The sequence below is a fragment of the Ambystoma mexicanum genome, chromosome 2q (genome assembly GCF_040938575.1).
Source record: "Ambystoma mexicanum isolate Mex_15411 chromosome 2q, UKY_AmexF1_1, whole genome shotgun sequence".
Lineage (NCBI taxonomy): Eukaryota > Metazoa > Chordata > Amphibia > Caudata > Ambystomatidae > Ambystoma > Ambystoma mexicanum.
Window position 1 is genome coordinate 748949107 of NC_090924.1, and position 21000 is coordinate 748970106.

The window sequence follows — 21000 nt, forward strand, 5'->3', positions numbered from 1 at the left end:
GAACAGATACATTTACCTTGCACGTTTTGGTATGGCATGATGTGGCATTTATAACGCGCCTATAAACAAGTGTTTGAAGGTGCAAATTTGGTTGTAAATATAAGTTTGAGGGTCAGATATATTTGGACACATGGTGAATTTTCTTTAGCTTTAGTCTGATATGCAGGAACATACTTGTGAGGAGATAGGTCTTTATCCCATCCCCTTTATGTTTTAATCACAAAACCACAACTTTGTGTCAGTCTCTCATTTCTGACCCCTCACATTATGTAAACAAGAATCATCCTGCACTCCAGTGAGAACAACGATCTTCCTTTCTATCACCTTACAGCTGCCATCGTGCCCTTTATCTCATACGGCGCTCATGTACTCACTACTATCCGCTAGCTCTTCATTCCCAATGTTAATCATGCATCCTGTACCACACAATTAGCTGCGTATTCACCAGTTTTGTCCCATCTAATGAACAAAGCAAAATATAAATGTCATTGATTAAATCATTGGCTCTTGCATAGGTTTCAATATTCTGCTGGATTTCTGGGCTTTAATATGTGGCGAGAGGCTTGTATTTCCTTTTATTTTTACCATAATATCAGCTTATCTGAATAACTATTTAGCTAGTATAAGCTGTATTAATGGATGTGAAAATACAAATTATTAAGTGCAAGTGCTGTATGAGTAACATAAATACAGAAACTGGGAGAACATGTACAATACTGAGTATAAACTACTGCTAGTAAAGATCCAGTGGCCATAAGTACAATATGATTAACAATTTATATAAAACCCAATCGTATCAAATCCAAAGTTAGTTAGAAACGGAAAAGGATTGACACTAAAGTTATTTCACCACACTGTCTTATATTGATATGCCATGGGTGAGGAACACCTGATCGCTTAGGGAGCTGCCAGAGTCTGTTTCTACCCCTTCTCCACTAGGGAGAAAGTCTTGATAATAGCCACCGGCTCTCTTCCACTGCTGCTCATATCACCATTATGTCACCAGAGGTTGTGGAGCAGAAACACCAGGGTGTCCGACATATAGGAGTTAGGCAGGGGGTGAGGAAGGCCCTGACAGCATTAGGAAATGCCAGAATCCATCTGCCCCTTCCGTGGGACATTTATGACCACCAGCAGCCTGTCGAAGGCTTTATCACACTGCACCCTGTAACAAACAGGGCTTCTCTTTGATCCAAAGTAGAAGAACGTGTGCCTTCAGATAATGGGTAACTCCAGCTAAAGAACACTGAGGTAGACTGTCGAATGTTCAGATAGTTCCCAAGAAATCCAGTGCTCTTTTGACCTCCTTTAGTCTCTGGAGCATCCCAACACCATATCAAACAGCGTACCACAGCAAGCAGGGTTTGCCCCGGCCATATTTATAAGAGTGGGCCATCTATGCTCGTGTCTGCCCATGTGTGTTCATAGATATCAAAGGCAAAGGAAAATGGTTGATGAGGTGCAATGTGTTACTTGTGTGTTTAAATTGCGTTGAACATTTATGAATGGAGATGCAGAGCCGAATGCTCTGACACACGCATGAATGTTGAAAGTTCCTTGCAATGGGGTGGGGATAGAGTTTTGAATCACCAACGTCCTGAATTAGGTGAAAACCTACAAACACCACCTGTATATAGATATCATATTTAATTCATATTTCTTTTCATAGTGCATATATATTATGAAAAGAAATGTTGACAAATAATAAATTCGGAACAAGTGAATCTGACTGTAATGTACTCTCACATCAATCATTGTTAAGTCCAAAGCTAAATATTGTGGAAATATTGTGGAAAGTAGATTGTACCCATAAATGTAATTTGAGACCTGTTGCTTCTGAGGACGTTCTATAGTTATCAGAGGATGCCATATATTATGGATTTGTTTTGTGAAGTGAGGCTGCAGTTTTCCCTCAAACATAGAATGGTTATGTGTGACATGGAAGTGTATCCAAATTCATGTTCCTAATGTAATTTCCTATGGTTTTCAATTAACAAGCAACAACACCAAATCACACTTGATCTGCCACATAACCCAGCATGAGTGTGCCAGAGAGCCATGTGAAGATATCCTTTTACATTAACATTACATTTATCAAAGAATTGAAACATGAACACGTTGTGATTCAAGAAACTAAGATGCTTTGCAGTATTCACAATACTCCACAGACAATGTGACTTTATTCACAAGTGATATTTGTACAGAGGTAGAACAAAATACTTTGTATAATCTTTTTTTCTTGATATGTACATATAAAGAATCTAAATGGGAAGTAGTTAAGAGGAGAGGGAATACAACAAAGAGATGTTATGCAATCAAATACAAACGGCATGCAGATAAATCATATTCAAATAAGACCTTGCTGGTGTAGGTTATTTTAATTGATATGGTGAATAAATCAGATCTTATAAAGTGACAATGTTTGTATCCGCCAACTGAATTATGCACACACGTTTCAGTTTTTATTGTAAAATAACTCTCAGAAAATGTTTTATAGTGCTGACATTCGGGTATAGTTTGATTGGCAGTTTGTTTCCTTTACAAGGCATCCTTACCATCACAATGACAATGTTTAGCTAATCTTTCAAATTCAAACAAAACACACTCACACACATACTTACATGTACTATAGTGTAAATTACCAACACTGCTTTCTGCGATCATATTCTACTAGTAACATTTAAAAAAATGAATGCACATAAACCATGATGTTTTTCTTCTCACAACGTGTAATGAAATATGTAATGTTCCTTTCCAATTAGTTTGAAACATTGAGTTTTATTAAGCTTCTACTTGATTAAAAAGCAAAAAAGGAAAGGATTTTAAATATTGCTGTCATCCCCCCATGGGAGATTTCAAGGATTTGTATGCACAACATTTATGGAAATACGCAATTCCCCTGTGTGGTCTAAATCACTACTAAAATGCCATTCCACACTATTCAAATTCGCTCATGATAAAAACGAATTTCCTGTTAGGCTTAAATGAAGTCCTAAAACCTTTTCAGATTAAGATATGCAAACAAAGGTAGCATAGTGTAAATTTGATTTATTATAATTTATGGCAGTCAATCTAGAACCATTGTTTGTGGGGAAAAATGGTTCCCAAAACCAGGCTCTGATTTTGTTTAAGTGTTTCTATCCCTGTAACATTACAGCTTTCTATAAAAAAACTTTCAAAGCATTGTTTTCTTTTCTTAAACCACTGTATAAATCATGTTTTCACAATGGTCACTGATGAATGAAAAGGTATTTGTATCAATGAAGAGTTTTCCCAAAAATGTTAGGCTAGCAGAGGGTAAAGCAAAATATCAGCAGTGCTCTGGAATTCTTTTAGTGGGGACATTCAAACTGCCCCACACGTATCTTGTGCTTTCTTTGCTTGTGCATGTTTTTTTCTTTCACCTTCAATCTTTTAAGAATCCCTCCTGTATATGATTGTATTAATCACAAATGTTTTATTTATTTTGTGACCGTCCCTACTCAAGGTACACTGCAAATGTTTCATATGAATCAATGTTTAAACCATCACAATATATTCCAGCTGACTAGGCTCAGGAACATTAAATTAGCCTTGCAATGATTTGAATACTAGTTTGTGAAGCCTGCCTCAATATCCTAGTATTTTATTTTAGTAAAGAAAGGTGACACTTAATACAGCATTGAAAATACAAAAAAGGTTTTGATACCTTTTTTTGAACTAATCAGTATAAATGTGAGATCGTAGTACAGTGAAATTTTGAAGTGTAATAAACTTCTCAATAGCCATGTTTGAGCTAAGAATTTTGAAATCAAATGTTTTCAACTTCGGGGGCATGTATGGTTCTCTTTCCTACCTAAAGTAACTAAGGACACATCTGTAGTTTGCAGGTCTTCAATTTTAATTTACCTTTGATGCTTTTCATAACTCACACATCTATGTATTTTTCTAAAATAGATATAATACTGTAGAGTGTCTAAGCAATGTCCCAAAATCATAGTATTAAACTAGAAATCTGGATCAAAACTCCCGGCAATTTAAGTCCCCCATTACAGAAAGGTGTACTACATTACGAGATTAATGCAAAGCATTTAGGTATTGTAATCAAATTCTGAATGTAAGGGATGCCCCACACATTCTTTTCAATACAATACCTAACTTATACATTTTAGAAGACAGGATTGACATTCATTTTATTTTTAATCATGACAGGTTAAGGGTTAATGGATGTGCACTTTTTCTAGTAGGGGTCATTAAGGAACACCCACGGTCTTAAAGACAAAACATATTGAATGGCGCAGATGCAACAATGCATTTCTTTAGGTGGCCTGTGCAGCTTAGACAATGTTGTGCTTTGTTATGCTGTACTTTATTGAACTATTCCTGCACAGGAAGTGACTTCAGCTGTAGTTTCCTCCACATAGTTTTAAAGACGTTCTTTCAGCAAGTTATCTCTTCTCCCATTAAACTCAATGTAAATACAATGAACAATAACATCTTCTCGCACTGGGAAAGGATGCACAGTAAGAAAGGATCAAGAAGATCAGAACCAACAACATAATAAAATAAGTAAGCACAGATGTAACACGGTCTTGAAAAATTCAGAACATCACACAGATTCATATTACATAAAGACAGAGTTGTGTTCTGGCAAGTGGTTAACCACCATGCCAACAACATCAAAAGTAGGAGAGATACGTTGTAACAAAAGTATTTCTTTGTCTAAGAAAGGAAACAGTGCCCAACATTTAAGTCTATGTTACCTCGCTGAAAGTAAGTATTAATCTGACTAAGCAACAGCACATGATAACTTGCCAAGGAAAGGGGAGGTGCAGACCAAGTGTATGCTGTTTAAATGTTTTCTCTTTGTCAATAAAATGTTGAACTATTTTAACTTATATGTATTGATTAGATCTATATAAACATGTAATATGGGATTGAAGATGTTACAGTTAATTTTATAAATGTTGTATGGTTTTTTGTGATGGTTCTATCCTAATGATTTTGGAGTTTACAGGTTTATTTGTAAACCATATATACTAATAAAGAAACATAAATAAACAAATAAAACTACATTGTGCACTGATGGTATCGGGCAAAAGAAAATGTTTCTCATTTATAGAAATGTACTTTCTAAAGTCAAAAGCAAAACATTGAATTAGCAATCTCGAGGGTTACATCGTATGTTGTGGATATGTGAAGCTCACAGAAATAATGTCTAAATAAAGCATACATATTTTTCATCTACTGTCAAACAATTTCTACAATCCAATGTTATGTTGTTCTTCTCAGGCAGATAAAACAGTATGAACATGAGAGCAACACATTTCTACTTTTTAAAAGGATGTCATTTTATCCATGAGGTTTAAAAAATAAATGTCCTATCTGCCACTTGCCATGAATGGACTATGATAAGAAATGTCACCCTTTAAAGGTTAATGGTGATTTATCAAAACAAACATAAGCCTTATTTTTTAAATAACACCTGTATACGGTGCTAATCGGATCAATGATCTGTAAGCACGACTACTTTATTTGTGACATGTCTAGTCTAACCATATTATGGATTAAATCTTTATTACAAAGAAAAAAAGACACACGTCTCATTGATTCAAAGAAATGTCACTTCCAATGCATTTCACTATGGTACAATTCACAGCTAGTGAATGACTGAATACTGTCTTGATTGTTGATAAGGCCGATATTCAAGCACAACAGCAGTTACAACAATCGTGATTTGCAAACTTGCAAATTTGATTGGAACAATTAAATAGTTTTAAGCATTTACTTGTCAAATCAAAAGGGTATATTATTGTGCCTTCAATGTTCAATGATTTCCTCTGTGAAGAAAGTGCAAGCACTGTAACTGCAGATTCATTCCCCAACATACAGGAGAGAGACTTATCTTGAAAATAAGTTCAAGTTTTGCCATTAGTTTGTAAAGGTTGATGTGTTCATTTAAGCATGACGAATGACTTAAACATTTTTTTGAAACAATATTTTCTCGAGATGTGCCAAAAAAGATTCCACGAATAACTGGATAGTGCAAATGGAACTCTTCTTGTGTCATTTCCAATTTAGTGTAGGCTTGATGTATACACAATGACTGCGAGGAATCATATAGCAGACAATAGCAGATGGATCTAACATTGTGCTTCATTATTAGCCACAAGACCTGCCCATTCAGAAATAAGGTATGAAAAACACATCTGGAAAAATTAGGCCAATTTTCTTCTCCATTGCTGGCCCACTGGTAAATGAGCAAAGAAAATCCTTTTCAAATGCGAGGGACTTAATGTGCCCACTTGCAGGTCTTTTTAATTCCAGCTCAGGTTTCTGCCATTGAAGGACTGCTCACGTGACAGTGTTGAAATGCTTGGAGTGGTCCGGGAACATTCTTTTAAAGCTAAAAATAAAGACGTGTTTTCTCTCTGTGGGAAAAAAGGACAGGAGAGAAAAAAAAGCCACCCCTTTCAATCTTGTTATGCAAAAACAATCCTAATCCTTTCCTTGTCACAACTTGTTGAGCTGTTCAAAAAATGACAAAGTGCAAAAGAACATTTGTGGGAATTCTTGTTGAGAATATCAGTGTGTATGCAATGTTGTCTCGCATAGACTTGCACTTAAAAACTTTAATATGTAATTTAAGAAAGATACAATCAGCTCCCAGAGGGTCTGATATGCCAGCCTAGGCAGTGCCTTAAATTGAGTTGAAGTTCATACTTTGATGTTTTTAAAAGGAACACAAGCCATTTCAACTGTTGACCTGTACCGGGCGACAGAGGCAGTAAGGGTGCTATTTCCATGTGATTACAATAGATGATATACAGTGAAAGTTGGGTCACAGCTTCCTACTATATTCACAGAGACTGACAGCATATGAAAATCGGGATAAATATCCTTGGGAAGCTTTGAGAAGGGCAGGACGCTCACTGAGGAAGAGCCTTCAGGATCGCATTCACTTCTTCTGCAACTGCCGTCAATGCAAACTCAAACTGCTCCTGAAAAGTATTAAACAGAGTTTGAAAATAGTTTTCCTAAAATTGTAGTAAATAACACCTGTAAAATTCATTAATATGAAACAACTTGATGCAAGAATGTTGCATTTACAATGTATTAAAATATAAATTAAAAAAGAACGAGAATTGATTTTTGAAGACATAGGGTCTCTTATACAAGTCTTTTTTTCATTACCGGCTACCCTGTGAAGCCGTCATAACACTCATCCATGTCAAGAATGCCACCTTTAATGGACAATACAATGAAGGAGGAGTATAGCGATCACATGCAATAATTGTTGAAATGACCAACATTGTCAAAGGCTCACATTATGCACCTGAAAAACACAGCTTGTTAATTTGGCAGTATTACCACTACAAAACGACACAAATCAATCTATAAGTGGGTAACAACATCTTTGGCAAAACACAGAGTATAACATCATGATCCCATTGCTGATTATAAGACAGAAACAGCCAACCTCCCACAAACCAAACCCAACCTACCCCACAACACAGAAATAAAACGGCTAGATTAACAGATTTCTCAAAGTACAAATCCCCTTACAACTGCGAATATTATTTTTTTAAGTGAAAAAAGGGTCTTCACAGAACCCTTCGCAACTCGAAGTACCATTTCCAGATCAACAAAAATGGCACAGATCCTCATTTGCTGCAAACCCACAAGAGCATGATTTTACTGGGTCATCCTTTGCCCGATTAGTAAGAGCCTTCACGGGGAGCATATTTAGGCAAATCATCAAAATCGGGCGCTGACAAATAGGCTATGGAATTGGGCTCACACCTCCCCCACCCCTCAATACTACATCTCAAGGAGGAAGACAAGCTTAGTGAACCCAGGGAATAGGCTCCTCTCTGATCCTCTGCTTGGTCCTCACTGAGTTCGCTTCTTGTGAATGAGAATTTCATGGCTGACAAACTTGCACATTTCAACATATCTACCGATTCAACTCTGCATTCCCTCGAGAGTATGAAACCTTCAAGAAACCACCTAACTTCGGGCATGGTTTGGAATTTACCAATTCCTCCACGATAAGTTTGATGTTTGGATTCTTAGGTTCGGCCTGAACTATTTTCAGAAAAAAAGGATTGAAACCTAATTTTAGCCTGTGTTGTAAATTTGGGGATCCCAGTTCTAAACGGAGAGCACAATTAGGAGTTCCCAGTCAACCTCTTCAAAGGTCCATTTTGAATTATCACCAATTTATCACACTTTGAATGCCTCCATAATTCAACAACACACTCCCCACCTTGCTCTTGCACACCTCTAAGCACTTATGAAGCATATGCATGCCAAACCTATGGCAGAATCTTATTTTGCCCCCCAGCCTCATCCTTGCTTTTGCACTAACCAGCTCTAGATGTTTCACCCACTTCCCACTACTTTCGAAATCTAAACCCAAATGGCAGAATGAGTCCACCACTTCAATTCTGTCACAATTTAGAGACCAGGGGTAATGAACTTTTTTCCTACCTTTACCAAAAAACAAAATTTAGTTTTTTTCATATTAAATGTTAATGTAGTTGTATAAAGTATTTGGCTGCATATTCAAGGCTACGCTGCTGCCCCACTAAGATTTGATCTGCAGGCGCAGTATCATCCGTGTATATCAGAGCTTCAAAAGGCATCTTCCCCACGAATGGCGGGCTAACTTTGGAACCTAAAAGGAAGGGTTTAAAATCTGCAAGAAATAAAATAAATAAAAGCAGGGCCAGAGAACAGCCCTATTTTACCACCATGGTTTGTGGGGAACTCCTTCGTAAACTGCCGCCTCTGACTGGCCCGGACTGCTGCAGCGGTATACGTATTGGCTCTTTAAAATCAAATGTAAAAGTTCTGCCAGGACCCTCATTGAGAAAATGGTTCTATGGATATTTAGTGTCAATTCATAATGCATATTTAATGATAATACATTTAAATAAGTCTCTGAAAATGTGTTAGCCTGATAACAAAACAGACATATTTTGAGGATGCAATCCATAAATGCGGTGTCAAGCGTTTAAAAAAAAGATTATTTAGTTCCTTGCATAATATAGAAGAAGGTTGACAAAATGCGAAATTGCTCAGTATCCATAACGATACTTTCGAAAACGAACACATTTCATGGTGTTAGCCCTTAATTGCCCTGCCTTAGTCTCACCATCCCGCCCCATAAATAAACATGTAGATGTAGATCCAGAACCTCAACCCTAAGGATTGTTCCATGTTGATGAGGATGAAAGAGCTAGTGAGGTGATTAAGCAGTGTGATCAATGTTTTTCATTTTTTGTTGGTGTTGACAAACCAGAACGCTCTGTAATATGCCATGTTTGACTTAACTGCAGGTCCTTGTTAGTATATAATTTGTTGTTCCTTATCTGCTGCCTGGCCTTTCTTATTTTTATTTAAATCTTCATTCTAGAATACAATGGAAATATTTTCTGTGGTTGAGGTAAATACTCTGCATCTGTGGGTCCCCAAAATGGCCACATGAGCAGTTACGACTATATACTCACTGTGAGTTCAACATGGACCAAGAGACAGACCTGAAAACAGAACTCAATATTTCATCTATGAAATTCTTTTAGTTGCCAATCAAGAAACAAATGAAATGTTTCCTCGTGAGCTGTTTCTTTTATATGTTACACATATATAGATAGATTGATGTACATAGGCTCAACAAAATGCTCACTAAAATTAAGGATGTTTCAGTATGAAAGGACAATACATAAAACAGACAAGAGCTATACAATAGCATTACATTTTGATGAACTCCACTGCAAGGACTTAACTAAACTAACATTTTCTCAACTGACCCTTACCTAAAACATCTGATAGGGGGAATTGCATGCAGAGACTGGGACAGATCAAGGAGGTGAATCATCAAAACTAGCATCTGAAAACTAATTGGAATCATGAGTGATGGTGAATGCCCCCATTCCTATGGTCAACCCAGAATGGAACTTTACAGAGAAGAACAAGTTACTCTCTTACCTGGTAACGTTCTTTCGATGAGATGGTCTGGCGGCGTATTCCATATCTATGACAGTAAGCAGCACAGCTGTGGTGATTACTGTCATAGATATGGAATACGTCGGAGGACCCAATCCCATTGAAATGTAATCTCTGCTTCGTTCTCCAATCATACCTTGCTTGTACACAGATATGGGAGCCATTCCATTGTAGTTTCTGCACATGTTAATGTGCTAATTAGACGCTCCCTCCTATGCATTTTTTAAATTAATGATGTCCTTTCTTACAAGCATTCAGCTTGTGAAATGATTTATTGCAAGTGTTGCACTCAAGCATTTTTCTTCCTACAGGGATCAGACACCCTCTTTCTTTAAGACTACATATGGTTTATCAACATCATGCCTGAATCCTTTTTGGATTTGTTTTCTTCATTCACAGTTATGGAAATTAGCACTGCTTTAACATATTTTATATGTTCAACATCGTTCAGGATTTGCAAAATGACATCCCTTGACAGTGTTGGAACATTTTGATTTTACAACAGCAGTGACAAAGCTCATTCTGGATGAAACACGTCACTCGTATGCATCCCTCCCCACTGCTGCCAGGAATGCTTGAGTAAGAAGCCTTTCATGCACTAATGAGTGTGTCCACGTGCTCTTTTGATAATCATTCCTGGAAACAGGAATGGTCTGCTGTTTCTAAACGAACTTTGGGTAAGTACCCCCTTAGGTGGAGAGCTTCCCAAGTGCGATGGATAAGCCACACCAACGTCATCCTGTTTCGCTTGCTGACATGCCTGGATTCCAGTTAGTTTGGATGATATTTTACCAATCCAAAGGCTGTAATACTGTACCTGGCTTGTTGAATGGCTCTGTCGCTAACGTTCTCAACTTGAATAATATAGTTTTAACCCAATGCTTAATAGTTTTTCCAGAATATAGGCATGTGAAGGGGCTAGCCATCGTGTGTGACTGATGCTCCCAATTTGGATGCTAACCACCGAAACAGGGACTTGCCAGAGGTCTTCTCCTGATTTTCCCTATTTTATGCATCACCCTACCATTCTATTCAATCGGTTTCCATTGAGCTGGACTGATGCATCCCACTTGGATGACCTCTCCCTAAAATGGCAACTTTTCCAGAGTGTTCCTTTCCTTTTGTATGTTTTATCTATATATACGCCAAGTAGGACTCATCAGTCACACCAATACCCGGACATTAAACAGATGATGAAAGCTATGCCACCTTTTTTAATTTTTGTTATGTTATTGTTTAAAGTAAGGACCTACCTCGAGAGCAGCTGAGCGCTGTACACACTTTGGTGAACCAGCATTTGGGCTGACATCTTTTAACAGTAGCCCAGCACTGAGTTGGGGTCTGTGCATCGGCATGTGCGTCCATTGGAATCAGTCCTTGGTCAGGTGTTTTTCAAAAAGCCATATTTTGAGAGTTTTGCGAAATTGGAGAATTCTGGGGGTAATCCGAGTGGTCACTGGGATTGAGTTCCAGGGGGCCGGTGCGTGTCAAGAAAAGGATTTCTTTTGGCTCCTCTCATTGTGGAGGAGTTATAATTCAAACCTTAATTACAAGGCTCCCAATGTGCAGCCCCTGAGCACACTGATGTCATCACAATTGGGAACACTGATGGAGTACTGGGACGATAGAGGCAGATGTTGGTAATGTAATAGAATTCTTATGGGTTACTGGGACGAGGAAGAGGGAGTTAGGGCTAATGCATCAACTTACTATTGTGGTACTGGGAAGAAGAAGAAGGAGGTGGGGTAATAGAGTACCTGGCCTCCTTCTGTGAAACACATTTTCCAAAAGAATTGTGAAGATTGGCCATGCGTCATATTGAGGAAGAATTTAGAAGATTAGACATGCAGGAAGAATGTAGCCAGTGCAAAGATTCTAGTTGAATGTAGCTAGAGCTCTTGGGCACTCATTAAGATATAGCCAATGCTTTTAAACCTGTTGCACTCCATGCTTATGGAACTTTAGCCGTAGGCACGGCCACAGACCTGCACGCATCTGCCATCATACACCACTCAGAAACACTTCGCACGACACCTATGGTAAATTCGAAACATAGCTGCACACATAATAGCTATCTTACACACACACACACACACACACACACACACACACACACACACACACACACACACACACACACACACACACACACACACACACACCACCCCCCCCCCCCCCCCATAGTTGACTTTGGTCCCCCGAGGGCGTTCAACCTACAGTGCATTGGGACCATACTAATGGTGGAAGGCACTATACAAATGATACAATATAATTGGTAGTTTTTAAATGAAAGAACTGTTAAATTGTCATGAATTAATTTAAGTATCTAAAAGTGACCGATTATGTTTTCATGATTAAACATTACCAAGGTAATCCGGCATTTCTTTTATTCAGCAGTGTGTGAATGTCTAAAAGCCATGGTCTGGCTGTACATGAAGGCGCTATATAAAAACAAATTAATTATTATAGTTAATTAATAAATATGCCTTTGCTACTCTATGTTGCACTCTACGAGAGAGTAGAAAGGAGAGTGAAATTGAGAGAAAGGCATATTAACATAATAGAAGGGTGTCAGACTCCACTGCATACAGGAGGACAAACATATGGGCCCTTTTCTCCCATCCTACCCTGTTTGTCACATTCCCTTCTACCTTTTTACACAGGTTAATGAACACAGCCTGGATAGGGAGGTCGGGACATACTTTCTCATTATAGGTGGCCAGGTATAATTTTACTTTGAAAACCTAGTCCCAAGTAAGACTCCACCCTGTCTCACTGTGAACTAAAATAGATTCTATCATGACATGTCATGCCTTAATAATAACCTTTTTGCCATCAAGGTGCCGGTTTTTTTTACTTTTACCATGCTAGTTTGACCACTTCTTTCCATGACTTTCTGTTGCCAATAACATTGTCCTGTGTACATTCTTGAGTACACTACTCTTGGCTCAGGCTTGACAGTTAACATTCGGGCCCTTCTAGTATCCAACATTACATTGTGTGCCAACTTACATTCTGCAAATCTGCCTTGGAAACACAAACCAATTATCACAACACTTTAGGACATCCCATCATCCTGCCTTTTGCAGAACTTTTGTCCATCTAACATGACTGGCATGAACGCGTGTGCTATCACAAAACACCCCCCCCCCCATGCTTCTCCCTCCCTGTGTTTGTAGCATTTATTTCCAACGTTTCCATTCTCTTATCTTCCCCTTGTTCGTTTTCTTTCCTCCAGCAGACTACGGACTGGATACCCCGCGAGGACGGGGGCACAGTAAGCCACTTCATGGAAAAGCAGAGGTGCTCATAAACAAATATGGTGGGGATTTGGTTCAGTATAAAAGCATATTAACATAACTTGCCAGTAAAAAAAAACAAAACCCTATTAGGAGGATATTTGAAGACCTGCATAAGTTAGCTAGGCACTGTACAAGACTGTACAAGTGAGTTATCTGTTTTGCAGCGGGTGTTCCCTGTAATTGGCATTTGGAATTCGACTTGTTATACAAGCCCTACAATCACTTTGAAAGCCCCTTGTTTCTCATTGGTATTTTGCTGGGGAAGCACATGGTTTTGCCCATCTCCATCAACATGAATTCTCCGGGGCGCTTCAGAGACTGGCACGTATTCAGCTGTTACTAAATTGGCAAGTGCTTGGATTAACAATTTCAAATCTTTTCTAAAAAGAAAACGGGAAGCCAACTGGCACGAGTGGAGTGGTCTTCTGACAATGGTTTTCTTTGCAGGGAAAAGCCGAGGGTGCATAATATCAGTGACCCTTGGCATGCAATGTGCATGTCTGAGAGGCTCCTAGGCAGCATGCATTGCGTCTTCGCTGTTAGATCTAATTCAGGTCTCGACAAGCGACCCAGGCAAATGTGCTCCATGTGTCACCAAATCAGTTTGGTTAAAAGAACACACTCTGACGCATCCATCTGTTTGATTTCCTTTGCATTGTAATGATACCCCCTGACACTACATGCTGCATCAGAACTATCTTCTCATTTAATAAGGGATGCATTGCTATTCATTTTTTGTTTTGTTTATTCACTGTCTCCCCAGGGAAAGTATCAAGGTGGCATTATGCGGTTTGCACACGTTGGCACATGCGACATGATGCGTGGTTAGTCCACTCTCTCTGCAGAGGGCACTTTGATATGATGAATAGGATTGTGTAACCACTTGTGTAATATCAAATGCGACTGTGCCGATCCGACCCGTGCCGACACATTCACAGGGTTGCCCTGATGAAGTCGATGCAGGCAGCGTGGTTGGGGCGCTGCACTGTCTGTATTTGTAAGATCAGATCCCTGGCATTGTTGTTGCTGTGGGCCAGCAGAGGGTATTTTAGCCCTCTCCCAATCGTCCAAGTAATTCCACAGGGGGACTATCATTGACACACATTGAGAAAGGGTCAGGAGACCATTCCTCTGAATGTGACACATGCATTAGCCACAGCATGCAAAGAGCCTGCAGCTCGTCGGGGAACCACTGCTTTGCCGGGTCGGAGGACACCCTCAATTTTTGAGAGTCAGTGACTTTGCCCAGAGTAGCCGCAAGTGAACTCATGTCCACAAAAGACAGCACTGAGTGATGGGCCTGTATAAGAGAAACCATATCAGTTTTGGATACTGAATGCCACCCGCGCCACAGGATCAATTCTGCCTGTGTGGCAGGTACCGGGCATGCTGTTTTCCAAGTAAAGGGGACGATGAAGTGGTCTGACCACAGGATTCGAAGAGCCAGGAAGACAGCCATCCCTGGTCTCTGATGAAAAGATCAGTTCTAAGGTATTACCTAAAGAGTGGGTCTGTTCACTGATCAGTTGGACAAGGGAAAGCTCTTTCCTAGAGTCCAGGACATTTAGAACCTTTGAGTTCTTTACCTCATTCACTTTAAGGTTAAAATCACCCAGGATGATAAGGGGCGCATGCCACAGCTGTAAATCTGCTGCAAAAATCAAGAAAAGCATCCAGAAACGGGGGGCCCTGAGCTGGTATTCTAGGGAGTAGTTCTTTCGTCGGCTTTCTCCCTGGCTAGTTTTTTCAATGTACGTTTGTTGGGGGTGATCTCTGTTTCCAGCAGAGTCTTTGTTTTTCCTAGTCTTTCCCGTCTGATTCTGATGTGGAGAACCAAGTTTTAAGTAGTTTTCTGAATTTCAATTGATCCTTTGTATTGCATATGTTTTTTGGGAGGCAATTCCAAGTTTTTGCTGCCAGGTGGGAGAATGACGACCCTCCAAATTTTCTTTTATTGGTTTTGGTTTTAGGCAAACGTCATTGCTTGATCTGAGTGGTCTTTCCGGAAGGTAGTTGCTTATTTGCATTTGTAGGAATTCTGCTCCTTGGCCATGGATTGCTCTGTGCATTATGCACATTGATTTGCACCTTATTTGTTGTTTGATGGGTAGCCGATCCAGCAGTTTTGGCACGGGGGGTGATGTGTTCCCTTCATGGTAGTCTGAGCAGGTATCTGGTTGCTGCGTTTTGGATACGTTGTAGTTTGTTGAGAGAGATAATGGTGAGTATTTTATGGGTGAAGGAAAGGAATGGTAGGGTCCTTTTTACTGTTTGCAGGAAGAAGAAACGTGAAGATCATTGCGTTTACTTGTGATTCTAGTGTTAGTTTGTTGCCCATCAAGACTCCAAGATTATTTACTGTTGTCAATGACGTTGGTGCTGTTCCTAGTTCTGTCGGCCATGGGACGTAGTGGTTGTTTTCTCCATTTTGAGGTATAACCATTATTTCTGTTTTGTCTGGGGTGGGTTTGAGGCTGTTTGTGTTCATCCAACTGTAGACTTCTTGTAGACAGTCTTCCACCATAGTGTTTTCTTCATGTGTGTCTTGTATTTTGTAGATGTGTGTCATCAGCGTAGTTGTAGCATGTGGAGCTGTGTCTTTTAATGAGCTTGACTAGTAGAGTCAGGTAGATGTTGAAGAGCAGTGGAGATAAGGACGCTCCTTGTGGTACTCCACAGGTGGTTTCCCTTGAAGTGGATTTAAAAGGTTAGGAATGATTTGATACAGATTAGTGCCTGGCCAGTGATTCGCATTTATTCCAGTCTCTTGATGAAGATGTCAAGATCGCTGTGGTTTCCCTGTTGAGAGTGAAATGTTGAAGAGGTTTCTGTAGTATTCCAGAGGTGTGCCTTGTGTGAGGATTGATTTTTATATGTCTGGAGGGCATAAGCCTGCATTGTTGCCATTTCTTACCAGCTTCACAAATGTCTCTGCTGATATTTGGGGGAAGCATTGGAGTTTGTTCTGACGATCCTCAGTTGGGAGGGTGGGTTGTGTGTTTTGGTTGACCTGTCTGCTTTGTATGATTTGGTGGAAGGTGCTGATTTTGTTTTTGAAGTGCTTTGCGAGGTCGTTGCATAGTTTCAGTGAGGGTACCGGTATGTTGTTGCAGCGAAGGGGGTTCCTCATTTCCTTTATGATATTGAACAGTTCTTTTTGGGTGTTTGCGATTTGGTGATTTGTTTGTCGTAGTATTTCTTTTTGGCCTTATGGATTTCCTTTTTGTATGAACGGATTTGTCATTGAAATTGCTCTCTTGCACAGTGGGGTGAAAGATTTGTCCTTGGAGCTATTGTCGATTGTCCCAGTGATACATTTATGAAGTAGTTCTGTTCTTCTTTCAGGGTCAGCTTTGTTCAGGTACGTGTTTTGGTGATTTTGTCATTTTGAGTTGTTCTACTAAGTTGCTAGCTTTGATGGTCCTCCAGTTTCTTTTCATGATAGTTGGCAGTTTGTTGGGTTTTTTGGCTGCTTTCATTGGTAGCACGATCACAAATGGAATGATGAGGAGATAGCTCCAGAGGATCTGTATTGGTGTTGCCGTGGTGATAAGGTTTTTGTTGGCAAAGATTGTATCGAGTGTGTGTCCCGCCTTGTGTGTTGCTCCTTTGACCAACTGATGTAGTTCCATTTGGCTGCGGTTTCTTCTTCAAACCAGATGTTGAAGTCCCCAGGGATTATCAGGTGTTCCTGCTCAATAGCTACGTTGGTGATGGCTTCTGTGAGGGTGTCCACAAAAGTCACATTGTCTTTTGGTGGTCTCTAAACCAGAATGAATTTGAGGCTTGTTTTGGGGTACACTGTCAAGTGAAGGATTAGGGATTAGAGATTCACAGTTCTTGATGATTTGTGGTTCATCTGTTTTAATTTTCAGGTGTTGCTTGTATGCTACTGCATATACACTGTCACACCGACTACTGCCTGAGCCAGCAGAGAGCAGGATTCCAGCTGCCACTGCAGCACTTAATTAAAGCCATGACAAGTTTATCAAATTTGTTTCTTGTAAAATATATTTCGATTACATTTTACACACATTTATTGATAAATAACTGTTTGTGGTAGTTTGTATATTTTGTGCACTGTTGGATTTTAACACACCAAAGCAAGAATCAATACGCATGTTCTATTCAATTTTTTTTTAATCCAAACAGATTCTACACTGATTATATGTGTCAACAACTGAAAGGTCTCAAATTATAGAGGCCAGGAATTAAAGGGATAAAGGTATTTGCCCACTTACTATAAGGAATAAAATATCCCCTACTGTACATAAAAAGGAAATTGCAAGTGACTTCAGAGTTTTATGTTCGGCCATGTTCCTCTAGTCACAGAACTCCTTAGTTACTTGCGATACCTTTTTTAATATATGGTGGGGGTACTTTATCCCATATATAATTCATATTTTGGGAGTATGTTCGTTTTTATAGTGCCAAAACACATTTTCTTTTAGTGAGAATATATTTCAATGGACATTTTTTAGATGAAACAACATTTTGCACAGTTCCCTAGTTTTGGCCATACTGAGAAGCAGGGATGGGCCTTGGGGTAACGATGCACCCCAGAGCAAGTTGCACCACAGGGCGGAGATGGGCATCAGAGTGTGAATGGGTATGCCTAAGAGCAAAGATTGGCCTTGGGGCACAGATGGGCCTTAAATTAAGGGATAGCCATAGGGCGGGGATGGACCTTGGGAAAGGATGGGCCATAGGGGAGGAGCAAGGATGGTATTAGGATGGGGCGTACCGAAAGGCTTCAGAAGAATGTTTTGAAAGGTTGACTTTGAAGGGGTAGAGCAGTGAAACCATCATTCAAGTGTGATGGCTTTGAGTCGATCCGATTATATTTGAATCACATAGTTGTAATGTCATACCCAACTGAATATACAGTTATCTTTCACTGTAATATGCCCATTATGTTACTGTTGATATTATGTAATTGTAACGTTGATGTTATCTTTGCACAGTCATATTAAGCCAATCAACTGCTGCTCTTCATTATTCAAATTATGAAGCATATGAGGCGAAAAAAGAAGTTGCAACATAAAATAAATATGGATTAACAGTCTATGATTTTCTAAATATTTCCAGGAGTGCATCTGTTCACTGTGCAGTTGTAATAATGAAAGAAATAAGGTGGGCGCAGAACGTTTTCTATCAATACTGTACGATCACATCAATGTGCAATTAACTATATTGGGCTCTTACTCTATACCCTTTGTTGTCCTTCAAATAGTAATCTATATGGTTTTCCTATTATGTCAGCATTTCCATACAATATTGATTGAGGTGATGGAGCTTGGCATGGTGTGCTTATCATTATTCACCACTTTCATTGCAGGAGCTGGCGGTGAAGTGGGTAAGGACTCAACATATACTGATATCTGCAAAGGCATTAGGAGCCCAGCCTTTTCTTTGGACAAGAGAAGGTCGTGGCAGTGTTAGATGTTAGCACATACAGTGCACTAGGAATGAAAATGTAAGGGGAGGAGGGTAGTAGGTGCTAAGTTTCCGGGCAGGAGCATCTGGGCATTGGGTGCTTACAGAAACCAATAAAAAGACAAAGCTGTTGGCTACATGCAGTCTGAGGAGGAGGGATGTATCCACTCAAACAGAAATATTTAAGATCCTATCAGAACTAGAACAATGTTTAATGGACTGATTTGAGGACCCTCTGCAGTAGTCAACTTTATAAAAATGTACAGCAAATATATTATGTGACAGAATAAATGATTGAATCAATACCACGATTTGAAGAGATATTAAAGACCAATGGAGAATGGGACGTTTCCAGATCAAATAAAACAGGTTAAAGTTCTTTTGACCCTGAATGACGTTTAGTTTCTATTAACTTGCACTCTGTCCTACTACTTGTCAGCCCCAAAGGAGGGGGGAGGAGGGGCATCAGGGGACCATCAAGCATTTTGCTATAATGAATTATCAATTAGAAAGTGCATGATGACGGATACCAAGGCACCCTACTACATTAAATGGCACACACGTTTATGGAATAAGAACATGTTATGTTAATGCCTTCCTGTAACATGCTTCAAGGCACTATAGCTGCATTTAAGCACCTGGGACTCTAGCAGTAGTTGTGATGCTATGAAGGGTTGCCACTAGTTAAAGGCAAGTGTGAAATGGGAGGCTGTCAGCCTTCCAATCAACTTTTCACAATCTCGCATTTCCCTCAATGCTTTTGGCAAAGTAATCCACGTGGAAGGTCCCAACCCACCAACGTGTATCCCAACACATTCTTCCTGTTTATCTGTGAGATAAGCAATTGATGTAAACTGATCATAATGTCTACCTTACTTGAATCTTAATCATAATCAATTAACTATGAACTGGTCCTTGGCCACGAAAAAACACTTTCGATAAAGCAAAGCCGTTCCCCAAAAAGGACACTGGAAGCCAAAAGAAGCGATGGGTGAGGTTTCCCCTTATTTAGATGCATCATTATGGATCCTTTGCAAGTTGTATGTCTCCTAGGTACAAAGGCTGCCAAAGTATCATGTTTTAGCAAAATAACGGCCCATACTTCGGATATTGAATGTGCGCCACTTAACTAAAGCGTGATATGTCATCGACTTTTAAGTGAAAATTACACTGGTTGACAATTTAGATGGGTTGTGGTTTGAACTTAAGAGGTCGTATAGTGTTGTCATGAGAACAGGGCCACGCCCAGGTTCACAGGTACCATCAGAAAGTTACAGTAGTGACCCCTACAACTCCAATAGTAATGGGCATTACATTTATTGCCAGACAAACTATTTTCAGGTGCTTCTTAGTACAAATTAAGATCAATCCATCGGCACCACTTCTATTAAAATATAGCACGTGGGTTATTGCCCCAGTTGCAGAGGTCTTGTGGTGGGGTTGTTTAGTTGTGAAGCAGATGAACATAATTCTTTTTTTTTTTAAACTTTATTTTTGAATTTTGAATACAAAACGCACCAACATGGTGCTCTGTCGAAACCATTGGAAAGGGAAAAGGGGAAGAAGGGAAAAGAGGGGGGCATGAGAGGAAATGAAGGGAAGATAGAAGAAAGAAAAACAACACAACGTTACCCAATCCCCGAGTTCCCCTCCGAGGCCGCCTCCCTTCCCACCCCCGCAAGATGAAAAAAGCCTGAAACAGTCCTTCATCATAGTCTGATAGTTTAAAAATTCAGTGGAGTGTTGAGGATCTTAGTTCCATAACCTCTTTTCAGGTACCAGATGAATCGGAGTCAGAAGATTAATTACTATTTAGCAGATATGCAATATATGGTCCCCAGATGACGGGGGGCGTGCATGCAATGGTAGGGTTCTTATAAATTCGCTTTCCACGTCCTGGCAGTATGTTATGTCTTTTTTCCAGTCTTCAATTTTGGGTAGTGGGCCTCGGCTCCATGACAAGGCGATCCTCCTTCGGGCCAGCACCAGAAGAAGGGATGCTAATTTACGTGATGCGGGTTGAAGGTATTTAGTGAGACCCAATAGGGGCCCCAGTGGTAGTGGGGTCACCTGTTCACCTATGATGTCGGCAGTTGTTTGTAAAACCAAGTTCCAGAAGCGCCTTATTCCAGGGCAGTCCCAAGCTAGGTGGAGGAAGTCCGCACGGGCCGCCGTGCATCTATCACATTGGGGCGACGTTTCTGGGTGAAGCTTGTGTTTCTTAACTGGGGTATAATATGTTTGGTGTACAAAATTGAAGTGTATTAGTTTA

At 39.7% G+C, this 21000-nt stretch overlaps 1 protein-coding gene across 2 annotated transcripts in view; it reads right to left on the reverse strand.

Annotated features, from left to right (window-relative positions):
• Positions 1 to 2142: 2142 nt before the first annotated feature.
• The window catches only part of PTPRN2 (protein tyrosine phosphatase receptor type N2), a 3479756-nt gene continuing 3460898 nt past the window's right edge, over positions 2143 to 21000 (reverse strand). For both annotated transcript variants that reach the window (XM_069647979.1, XM_069647978.1), the window contains exon 23: positions 2143 to 6980. In XM_069647979.1, coding sequence (XP_069504080.1) covers positions 6909 to 6980 — 72 coding nt within the window. In that variant the 3' untranslated portion in view covers positions 2143 to 6908. The remainder of the gene's footprint in view (positions 6981 to 21000) is intronic.